Source organism: Branchiostoma belcheri, unplaced genomic scaffold, assembly GCF_001625305.1.
Source record: "Branchiostoma belcheri isolate BF01 breed outbred unplaced genomic scaffold, Haploidv18h27 scaffold5, whole genome shotgun sequence".
Lineage (NCBI taxonomy): Eukaryota > Metazoa > Chordata > Leptocardii > Amphioxiformes > Branchiostomatidae > Branchiostoma > Branchiostoma belcheri.
Genome location: NW_017804131.1, coordinates 1,308,142 through 1,320,327, shown reverse-complemented (window position 1 = coordinate 1,320,327; position 12,186 = coordinate 1,308,142). Strand labels below are relative to the sequence as shown.

Below are 12,186 nucleotides of genomic sequence, written 5' to 3'. Positions count from 1 at the left end.
CCCACTCTGAACGGCACAAAGCTCCATTATCCGTGTCGTGTTCGGTACGAAGATGGAATCAGACATGTTCTAACAACTTGAAAGGGGACATTAGCTTTGCCGGTACGCGGCCATCCATCATTTGGGGAGGTGGCTGTCATGTTGTAGCCTTTTATCTGGTGTTGATGGCTGTGAGGTAGCCTTGTACAGAACAACATTGATTTAGGTCGTCCTTCACTCATGCTGTGCCATTTATTATTCCGTGAACTGAATAGTGGCATTGACCTTGGTTACCGTTAGGGAATGAACATGTCTGGCAGGTGGAAGGAACTGGCGCAATATCAATCCGACAAAAAGGCATCTGGAATTCTCCATGGTATATGTCTATTGTAAATCGGTGATAACGACATGTAAGACCGAAGCATTAGATAATAAAAATATCGGATATCTTTGTACATTAGAATCCAACAAAAACAGATAGTGTCGACAGGCAGTAACAATTACTAGTACATGTCACAATTGACATCTAACTACCTGCCTACCTATACTGCTCTTAGATACACTAGCAGACATCAAGTGGCCAGGTAAACTTATTTAGGCCAGTAATCGATCTGGTTGTCTTAGAAAAGCCACGACAATGTATTCATTTGTAACATTGAATTGAGGAAGTAGTTAAGTCAAATGAAAGAGGCACAATGTGTGTCCCAGAACACTGTGGATATTTTCTATTTATATATTGTTCTATCTGCCCAAATATTTCCTAATATTCATCCATCTATAATTCATCTCCCTACATTAGTAGTCCCCCTGTACGTATCAGTCTATACCTTCAGTATCTATTGTCTTTCCTATCTATCTTCATTGTGAACCGCTGCCGCATGCAGTCCCTACTGAGTATGCCAACCTGAGCATATGATGCCAAGGAGAACTTGTCAACCCCAGTTGCTTTCATCCCATTTCATACTAAAATATAATTGTCCTACACGAAAACCTTATTTGAACCTGGGAATCGAAATCTATAACTTTGAATTATGGCAGTAATTATATAAAGATTTGCTGCTCATGACAGAAAAGTCTATTCGGATACCAAATCTGCGTATACAGATTAATCTGATTAAATATGTAAAGTACAATTAATCTTATTGCGTATTCACGCCCTGTATAAGATATATTCAAAACATAGTTAAACAGAAAACTTTTGATTATGGCGGGTACCAGACAAATAACCAGCACTAGACGGGATGGCTCCATGTACACTTGAGAAATCTTAGAAATCGTGTGTCATAAGCCCGGGCCTAAATTTTGTTTTCGCTTAGAGTGTTTCGGGATTAACCCTTGACTTTGAAGTGCGCTCTTCACTTATTGGGCGCTCTTTTCTTGGAAAGAAATATAGAAGTAAAAGATAAGACCAAACCACCTAGATTTTCTTCAAGCGTCTGCAAACTAAGATAACGGTAGAGGCAAGAATTTGCGAAAGGCATAGTCTTTTAAAAAGTGCTTTAAAACATTTGCTTTGTTTGATAAGAAAACGGTTGCATTTTGGCGCACTTTAATCCTCACACTCAAGTTTCTCCAAACTTTGACATTAGTCCTGACAGATTGCACCCTGGCGCTGATGTCGATACTGTAATATAGATGACATATGTGGAAACACAGATGTACGGTAAGTGGAGTTGGGGTATCGATTTAGATGGGACAATGGATTTCCGTGGATGATGTATGACTCTTGCCCTCATGAGATTCCCATCGTTCTGACCCTGCCCACCGTAAGACATTCATCACTTGGCACAGGTCTTGGGCATGGGAAACAGACCGCCTCGCCAACCGGAATAGACGGATGTTTTTACTATGTACACATAAAGCGTTGCCATTGTAGTAGAGCATTTTCTCTTCCCCCTTGCCATACCAGTGATGAAACAACACAAGAGACATCGGCTGGTGATCTACAGTACATATGGTCGTGGACTAGACCATGTCATTTTGGTACTCGAAAGCTCTCGACCTGTATATTGCCTGTGTGGCCATTTCTACTAGATGGCATGGATACCACCTTTACCTACGTCTATCCTGTGTAGCTTTTTGTAAACCTTCGAGGGTATACCTTGCAGGTGTTCCTGTAGAGTTTGTGCATCACAGAGTTCTGCAATGATAATGGGAGTCCAGTGCAGTACAAAGATGTACGTCAGGGAGCCACAGAAACTAATGGGTACCGGACTAATTACATACCCATCAGGCTTACAGTGGTTGGGCTAATGGCTATTCCATTTGACCATTTGACAGGGGACGTCAGCACTGGGACTAGTTTGAAGGACACTGTACATTTGTAATTGTAATAGAGGCTTGGGTACGGCGTACGTGTGTACGTATGCTCACAACGTCCGCCCTTTAACTTTGCTAATGGACTGGCTCAGAGAAAACTTTCAAACATTGGTAGACGAAGTTTCTGCGCAACACACTTCTGAAGGAGCTTCTAACCAGCAGACTTGGAACCTGACCAGCATGTTAACCATGCCCATCTCACATCACATCAAATCACATCAGACCATCTTGTTTCTTCCTTCAAACATGCCTTCCTTAGTCGTGCAGACATAAAGGTTCGTCTACAGTTCAAATCTCAGTATGCTGGATACCACAGTATAAACATCTATACTGAATTACAGCCCTGGCCTCCGACCAATTCATTGACCTATGCGATTGAAGATGCTCTACAGGATGTCTGGAACTGGACTTTTATTGCCTGGGTAGTTTACAGTAAAACATAAATGTTTGATTGCATATTGTAAAGTGTTTATTAGTCCCTGCTGAGTAGTTTGTTACGAGTACCCATTCTTATGTAAATTACATGCGTCTGATGAAAGCGCTGTTGGCAATGTATCTTTATATATGGAGGCTGTCAACACTGCATACTGTTAACATTCTTGCGCGGATGCGATACCAGATCAGAATAGCAGATACCCAATGCAGTTAACCTAACATCAAATTGATGTTTATCTATTTGATACTTTTGGGAACAGAGGAATCTCAAAAGGCTTAGTCACAGCTGACATTCTTTAGAAAGATATGATGTTGGACTAGGAAATTACGATTATCGATTCCTGTTATTCTGAAAGAACTGAAGGCAACTGGACTCGAAGGTTTACGATGTAATGAAACCGAACAACAAAAGTAACACCATCAAAACCACCGGACAAACCTGTACCTCTACCTGATTCACTCAACAGACCTCATGCCATGCACCATCTGTTGGCAGACACGTGATTGTGTACGATAAAAGTGTACTCTGTGGGAGACGATAATATATCCTGTAATGGTCAGACCACCAGCAGGTTAGATACTGTCAAAATGAGGGCAAGGTGAGACTGGGGTCAGTATGGAGTGAACAGGAGAGGATTCTAGTGGTATTGAACAAAGATCTGTCACAGGGTCATGGTGAAATATGCATATATTGGACTTGAAATGGAAATACGTTATGCCCTTTTTTCATAGCACGTAGCGCTGCAATACACTGACATATTCATGACATCCTCTTTCAACACTCTCATCCCTTCAACAATTAGATTGGGCTGTGATTCAAACATGCGACGGGAAGTTCAATGAAGAACTGGGGCGTTGCCAATGACTGTTTCATCTGCCAATTCTACTTCGTACTCCATGGGAAGTTTCCGGAAAAGTGCGGGGGCAAGTTCGGGGCTCACAGCGCTCCTAACAATTACTTCGCTGACACAAATGGGAAAGTTCCGTGCTGTATAATAGATGTCAGATTTACCAGTGGGAACTTAGGCGCGACTTTGCCTTGCGGACCCCCGCATCCATCAATGACCGGTCCGCTGCCGGCAGCGCCTCGTGAGTTCTAACAATAGTTCCAACCTTCTCACGTGAGAATTCCTGATCGATTTGCCGAAATTGATCGACCAGCGATCATTTACAAATTGGCCACTCGCGTATTCTGCCCAGACGTTTTTCTCCTCGTGAATCCGTTCATCAGCTTCGGGCGTCGAACAGAGATTGAAGATTTGTGAGCGATGACGTTGATCGTCCCCTGCGGTGTGATTTACATTGAGCAATGGGCCTCAGCCTGCTGCCGCAGGCCATTTGAATCAACACACTGATAGATGTTACATAATACACGAGCAAACAGAAACATCATTATAGCTTTCAGCAAAGAAGACATACGCTCGTACACCCGGCAATGCGGAAGATGTGGAAAGGATAACAGTAAGGTGAGCAGGGGCAACGACAGATGAATGACCCTAAAAGCGCCGAGGTCCAACGTAGATGCTGATCACGAAACATGAATCTACCATGAGGGAACCCCTCATCAGATCTACATAAGGCCCATCCCCCCACCGTGTCTACTGCTAATAAATATTTCTTAGTATGGTCATTTGGCTTCCCTAAATTGACATCTTCCAGCTTGAGTAATGATTAGAAACCCCCAATCGGCTGTGGGTCTAATTAAAACCTACATGGTGAAAGATTACCACCAATTGACCTAAAAAGAAGAAAATTAATTGATGCAACCTGAAGTGGGATTCTATTCTTTCACTTAGATAGTTCGAAGTGCACGACTTCCTAACTTTGCGTCTTCCTAATGTTTTCATTGTAGGAATTTGAGGATTTTGATCACGTTTGCCCTTGGTCGAATTAACGAGGCCTCTAAGGGTGAACAAGCCTGGGTCTGACCGCAATGTTCCCGGGATGTCAGCAAGTCAAGCCGCGGTAGCTGTTTAACGAGCATGTTTCTGTGCAGCCGAACTTACAAGGACCTTTGCGTGGTGTGTGGTCTTGCTTCCAGTAGCTGATTTCCGGGTGCTTGAGCTGTTTTACTTCGTCAATACTTTAGGAATATGTCTTAAAATATCCCCATTACGAGTTGAACGTAGTACTGATTAAAAAACATAAGGTCATTATGGTCCAAGGTTTGCATTGGAGCGAAAAAGTAACTTAAGGAAAAGTAACAATGGTACGTAGATCAACGGGTCTCGGACGTACGTTTGTGACCACAACATCACTCGAGACTACACATGAAGGGGACATAGTTATAGTTGTGACTTAGAACTCAGTGATTCGGTTGAGATTAGAATCCTTCTTGTCACTGAGCCAGACGCTACACTCAAAGGCAATGAAAACTGCCGATCCCTGATGTAAAAAGCAAAGGTGATAAAATCAAACTCCCGGCGTTGCTGGAAATGACTTTCACACTCGATAAAGGGACGTTGGCGACATGTAGACTGGTCAGGCCACTAGACAACATAGCAACAGTATGTCTTACTGCGAGGACTAATCCTTAAATAACTCAGCGACAATCCGTTCCATCTATTCTATCACGACCTTTGGCTTTATGCCTATGGAACACGTTACGTACAGCAACTGTAAAAGGCAGCGCTGTAATAAGGTTTTCTATCATAATTTGGAAAGAGCAGATTAGGGGAATGGCATAGAAATGTGAAATAATCCTTATAAGTGGTAAGGGAGGCACTGGTTGACAAGTGGGGATTAACTCAACAAGTTAATTAAGACAGATGTAGAGAACTAGTATTTCCTATAAAAGGTTTGCAAGAGTATTGATGCCGTGTGAGAAATAGATGCCAGACAAGGAAGCTGAGGGAAATATTCCTATACTATACTGAAATAGTCCTTACGGGTGCAATATGGCCCAATAACAATAGTAATGGGTATGTTGTTGCGAATACGATATTTCCACGACCGTTATTCAGCACATTGGAACATGAATCTTAGACGACGTCCATCCTTTCATTCCATTAAAATCAAACGAAATAGGGATGTGAGTGACGAGGTAGATGGTAATCTGTTGACGGAGTATATATGATGCCGTCCTTTCGTTAAACACCAAGTCGTACTTTATTCTACAATACGGCATTTCTATACACGTCCTGCCTTGGGGCCTGTTTTTTGATCGGATGTGTGCCCAACGGTTCGGCCGATAATACCTTTTTACGTCTCCCTGTAATGAAGCCAGCTCGATATGTGAGGAAAAGGCAAATGAGCGCCGTAAACTGGTAATGACTTTTCCCCCAAAGTCATGGTAAGATTGTCTATGCAACTTAAACACCGTTCTTGGGAAACCGGGAAAGATATCGTACTGGGAGCTAGAGCCAAACTCCTACACTCATTGGAAATTTATTTTACATATGAGATGCAGTAAGATTTCGCGAAGTCAAGCACCTTTGGAGACATTTGAAGCAAAGTTATGGGTAGGACAAGGCAAGGTAAGGAAACAAAGTTATCTTTGACGTCATGGATGCTGTTGTCGCGTAGGTTAGCTACTAGTAGCGGCGTTTCAAAACATTTTCTTATATTTGTATGCATAAGACGGCATGTTTCATTTAAAACTCAGGAGTCGTACCAGAATTATGGTAGAGGTTCCTGTGAGGTGAGAGAACACCGACATGGGCAGTACTTCATCCTGGTAGCCATCCACCTGAGAATAGATTCCCCGTCCCCGACTTAAGACCGGTAATACATGTGATCACCAGCGGGGCGCGCTACAAATCCACCCTTTCCCTACCGACGTGCACAACATACAGGCAGATGACAGGTCCAAGCCTTCTTGGCCCGAATTCTCTATTTATAACTTCCTTGTGAGCTCCAGCTGAGCCGGGGAAATTACTCAGCTTTCCGGTAGAACAACCTCCGCCGTCTCGACGGCCTTTCTTATCCTTCCCTTCCCGGGACTTGTCGATATTTAGAAACTCATCACTAAAGGAAAGGTGGTTCCTCCCACTCGGGATGACAACAGTGAACCATCGATATAGAACTGGTACTGGCTAAGATTGAGTATGAAAGATATTTCTCTTCAGGAAAGTTTTTTTCGCAGTCAGCACATTCTCTACATACCTTAATGCTTAACAAGAAATTTACGAAACATCCCTGTCTCTTTCCCCCCACTTCCCTGTAACTCCATTTTGTCTTATGAGTGACGTTGCGCACACACCCAAACTCACACTCCACTGGGTAATTTTGCCCACATTTACGCCGTTACTGCGATTCCCTTTGCTGCCTACAGGGACCGCTTCAATTTGTTTCTGGCGACGTGCAGAGCATGTACCACCCGTCCAGCAACCCAGTTTGTGATTATGGTACCCGACCTTCCTGCAATTTGTGTCACTTCTTTTTGCGTTTTGTACCTGGAACTCGTAAACCGTAATTGCAGCACTTCATTCCACACACAAAGTGGATATGATTAAGGCAGAAAAGCTTAACTCCATTTTTCTACTCATAGACGGTGACCACCTGCGACATAAAATATCACTTAAGTTGCCTGGCAGATAACTCTAAAAGCAGGACGAAAGTCTGTATATCCCCCATAGACGTATTTTCGTCTGACCTTTATTGATAAAAATGATCCTAAAGTATCAGGTTGCAAGGTGTAAAGCGCCTTGCCTGCCCCTGTGCATTAGTAACGGCCGTATCACTGACGCGGGTGCAGCTCCTAGGTCGGCCATTACAGGAGACCCCATACTTTCATGTGCCTCCAAATGCGTACATGTCATTTGTCATCAGTGAAAGTAACTTTAGGGGACACTTCTGTACAGAAGCGTAGAATGATATCTACTCAAAAGTGTACATAAGAAAAATAATACGTCTAGACTTCTACAAACTATACCTCTACACTGAATAAAGAGACTCAATGGCCAATGTGAAGCAGTTACAATTGCCCTGAGGTAGTTGATAGACGGTCGCCGAAACGTCGGCTGAATAAAACTCTTGAATTTGAAAAGAGTGTCTTTATTCAATGACTTACCAACCTGATGAATCTATTCAGGGATACACTTCTACATCTATAAGTTCACTCAATTCATTCACCATTTCTTAATACCTACATATGTGTATCTAAATACTTAAATATTTGTTTACGGAGTTTGACCCTTTTATCCCAAAACGAAACATTTAATTATTCTAACAAAACAAGCATTTTAAACATGGAAGGCAGCAAATCTTTCGTTTTAAGGACATCAAATATAGATACATGGGCATCTAAGCCACATTTACATTCATCTCACAAATGGGAGGAACGGTCTTCACTTCTACAAAAAGAAGCCCACACATCTTGAGCCGACGCCAGGGCAATAATTGCTCTCATGCGTGCAGCTGAAACGTCAGGTTCTCTAGAGTAGAACCGTGTACTTTTCCCAGCGATAAGTCAAGTGGGTATGTAGGTCTTGCTACTCAATGCCTGCGGAAAGCACGCTTTCAAACCTGTATATATTCGTCTTCTAGTGTGTGAATTCCATAGTTTGTCATCCCTTGGCCTGACCGACCTGTCTTGCTCGATAAATGACCGAGTTCTGTGGAAATCTAGCCAAACGTTACGCCCAAAACAGTTACTCAAGCAACTGGATATGATTTTGGAAACGGTCAGATGTTTCAGGTAGCATACAGTACCTTTCGTCAGTGACACTAAGAGACTGCATGAGAATTGCAGATTTATAAGCACAAACTATTGATTGATATGCAACTTAGCGAAGACAATTTTTTGAAGTCCAAAAGGAAACAAAATTTTCTCTTTCTCTGTTTTATGTTTCGCCCTACAATATTTTGTCCAGCTGCTAGACAGACCTAACTACACCCAGCCAGTGGAGAACATAAAGAATGGTTTTAATTCGTTTGCTCGCGCTATTTCCTTCCAAGGTCATCATTTAAGTCATGTTCATATCACCTTTTGATCTTCTCACCGCAGGCGGCTCCTGTTTCACAACCATCAAAACCTAATAGAACTATTCTTCTTCTCTCTGTTAGTACAGAACAATTCATGTTTGGAATGCACATGTTGTCAGACGTTTTCGAAGCCCCGATGAAACATTTAAGAACTAGAAATGTAACATTTGCAATAAGCATAATGCACAATGTTTACCTTCGCATATAGTCTGCTCTGTTAATTCTTACTCAAACACATTCTTATCATATAATATAGTTACAGGAGTCTAAATCCCTCCTCCTATAAAATTGCATCCTATAAAATTGCAACATGATGTAACCCAACACTAGTTACCACCGTGACAGACGTCTGGTTCAGGTCATTGACCTTATTTGTTTGGAGAAGAGGAAGAGGAAGAAACAATATGTTTTCCTTCGGTAAACATAATAACTATTTCATACCCGCAGACCTGGCGATTATGATTTGTGAACCAATTAAGGATTCTCGATAATTTCCACCAGTTTGAATATGTCAGCATTCTCTGTAAATGAGTACTGAATTAGACTTTGTAATAATCATAATTGCCAGACTCTGTGGCAAACGTTTATGCAACATACATTCCACCTATTCTCTAAGGAGTAAAATATTCTGCAGTATGTCTTAAAATGCCTACTGCTATCATTATTCTATGTACCTTTCTGTTGCCAAGTGCATTACTTATACTTCTTCCGCAATTACACAGTAAACTTCATGAATTTTGGTGACAAGTGGCTCTGCGAAAAAAGCAATCAGACCGCAGATTCTAATTAAAACAAGACTACTGAGACGCAGAGAGTTATTAGACTTGGAGCATTAGTAACTAATTGATTCTCCGTGTAGAAGAGTGGGTACGCAGGTGGCTTTTCTTCGACCTTATGGGACGTCTCAAACCACTAGAGAGGAAAAGAAGTTCTTAATCGCCATTTCGTTTAGCCGCAGAATTTCACTCAGGCTGGCCGCGCTTCGTTTAATTAAGAGTAAACCGTGGTTTGGTGGGATCTTAATTCTCTTTCTCGCGCTGTTTCCTGTTAAGTGCAAGGTCGATAACCATGGGAAAGCTGCCTCATAGGTCATGTTCACTTCTCTCCCAATCATTTACTTCCCAGGGGGTTCGTCCACTTTAAAATTTAGTCGCCAAGCTTTCAAAAGACAGGGCTTGTCTCAAAGCTTCTCACCTCTCCTGAATACAACTTATCTCTGGCAAAACGTGCTCTGCAGATATGCGAACGCAAATGCAGGCTAATAGAGGAGTAATACAATAATGTGCCCTCATTACATGTGAATCTCTAGAGACACGGACGTGGCGGTCTATTTACAAATTCGATCCGGGCAATCCTTCAGGAATGCCAGGGAAAGAAATGAAGTGCTTCGAGACATAATGGCGTGAGGGTAAAAATCGAATATCACCTGCCTGTTGATAAATGAATCCCAGGACATGTAATAGAGCAATAAGCCATGGAACCTTTTCAAATTCGTATTTTCTGATGGACCTATATTCTACATCCCTGGAGACATGCATCTGTGGTGAAATCTTTCTTGTATATCAAGGGACCCTTCTCCAAGCACAAAATGTCTCTGTTAGACCTCTAAAGACGAAACGCAGGTTTTCACCTCGGTAGTTGATTGATCGCAGAGTTATAATAAGGTTTTTGTTCTATATTATGGTCTCCACTTTCGGTGGTCGATATTTCACGAAAATTATCCTGGTTTTATGTTTCTATTACAAGTGGCAAGAAGGGGCACGGGGTTTGCATCGCTATAGAACTCTTCTTAGTACTCATCACTCATATAGTCACACATATAGCCACACATAAGGTTTTTGAGGCATAGAACTTTCATATGAAAAGATTACAAAGCCTGCAGATATCAATCCTGGTTTCAACAACATTTCACCGTGTCAACCTTTTATCCTAACTCCTCCTGAGTGAATCATGTGAAGAGTTGACGTGCTGTAAGTGATGGATTTAACTCTGCCCACAATCATTGCGTGTTTTACACTCAGGTATATCAGCCACACTTAAGTGAGACTGACGTGAACGGATGAACATTTGCCATGATATGATTCGATGTATTATTGCAGGTCGATCATGCATTAAACTCACACGTGCCGAGCGTGACAGAACCCAATGTAACATTGATCAGCACTGAATCATTTATTTTACACGGTCTTTGATTGTTAATCACATTTTATAGTGCTTCGCTTCCACCGTGTCTTATCTTGATGGCCAAACAATCTGTAAATATCCTCTCAGACGATGTGGTTTGTTTACCTTTTTCATGCGGTAATATCCAATACGATAAGACAATGATGAAGTGAAAAGGGCCCTAGGTTGTAAAATATTGTACGATGAAGAGAAAACAATGACAGAAGTGTCAGCTAATATTTTACACCTGTCACGTTGCCGATGCATACCACCATCCCTCATATACCGTTAGACAGTTATTTCCTTAGAGACTGCCGAGTATTGCGCTGATCTGACGGAATCAGCGGAGGATATGCATTGACACCCGGGGGCACCGTCATCCCGTTAAGGCATTTGAAACACTATAAAGAAATGTAGTCATCCAGACATACATGTAAGACACCGACACTTACCGAAGTCGTACTGGTTGATGAAGACAGCCAGTCGGAGAAACACCACCATGTAAGGTCGGTGGGGAGTCATCCTGTAAGACGAGTGACGATGAAGGAATGAGAAGAAATGAGAAAAGTCAACCTCTTCGCCTTATGTAGCACTCAAGGGCTGAGTTCCTCTCTCCAGAACCTCAGAGCACGAACTGTTTACCGTATATACGCACTCGTACTCGCTCGTCGAGATAGAAAACCGATATGCTTTACATAATAGTAGCCCGGAAGGCGAGCTGTAGGCCTTCTTCAGGGAAGAATAAGGTAGTTCCCACAGGCGCAGTGTTACGATCTCCGAGCCGGTGAGAGCACGTATTGGGTGGAACTTGGGTTGGCAGGAAACCCAGTTGACGTAGTCACACGGTGGCTCCTGGGAGCAAACCAAGTCGCCTGCGAAGACGACAAGTTCACGGTGAGCGGATCTTTGGCCGGCTGCAAACACACGCTGATGCCGCGGCCGGCAGGGTGGTCAGGGTAATGCCCGAATACTGTCCGGATTTTACAATTAATAGCTCGGCTGCTTTCGGTGAGGCGGCTGCGATTGGTCAAAAAGAGACGGGCAATTGGTCAGATCTGGTCGGCATACATTCCTACACCGACTCGGATGGAAATTCAATCCTTCGGCGTGAAATATCCTTGGCGGTGTAGACGCGGCCGGTCCTCGTGTGAGAAGTGATCATCAGTGCTGATGGTTATCATCCCTCACGTGCCCCAAACTCAGTCACAGCCCACCGGATTCCACTTACGCGGGGCGGCTCCGCAGGACACCCTGCCAGGGCTGGGGAGGAATGCTTCACGGGCAATTTCCACCACCGCGCAGGAGACAGATTCGCAGTGGGAAGTTTCAGGTGCTATCACCGTCTCTTTGAACTGCAGGTTTGAT

General features: G+C 42.9%; 1 protein-coding gene across 1 annotated transcript in view; it reads right to left on the bottom strand.

Annotated features, from left to right (window-relative positions):
* LOC109479626 (protein turtle homolog B-like) overlaps nt 1–11,414 on the bottom strand; it is a 30,628-nt gene extending 19,214 nt beyond the window's left edge. Inside the window, exon 1 of the mRNA XM_019781612.1 lies at nt 11,274–11,414. Coding sequence (XP_019637171.1) covers nt 11,274–11,343 — 70 coding nt within the window. The 5' untranslated portion in view covers nt 11,344–11,414. The remainder of the gene's footprint in view (nt 1–11,273) is intronic.
* Between the last annotated feature and the right edge of the window lie 772 nt (nt 11,415–12,186).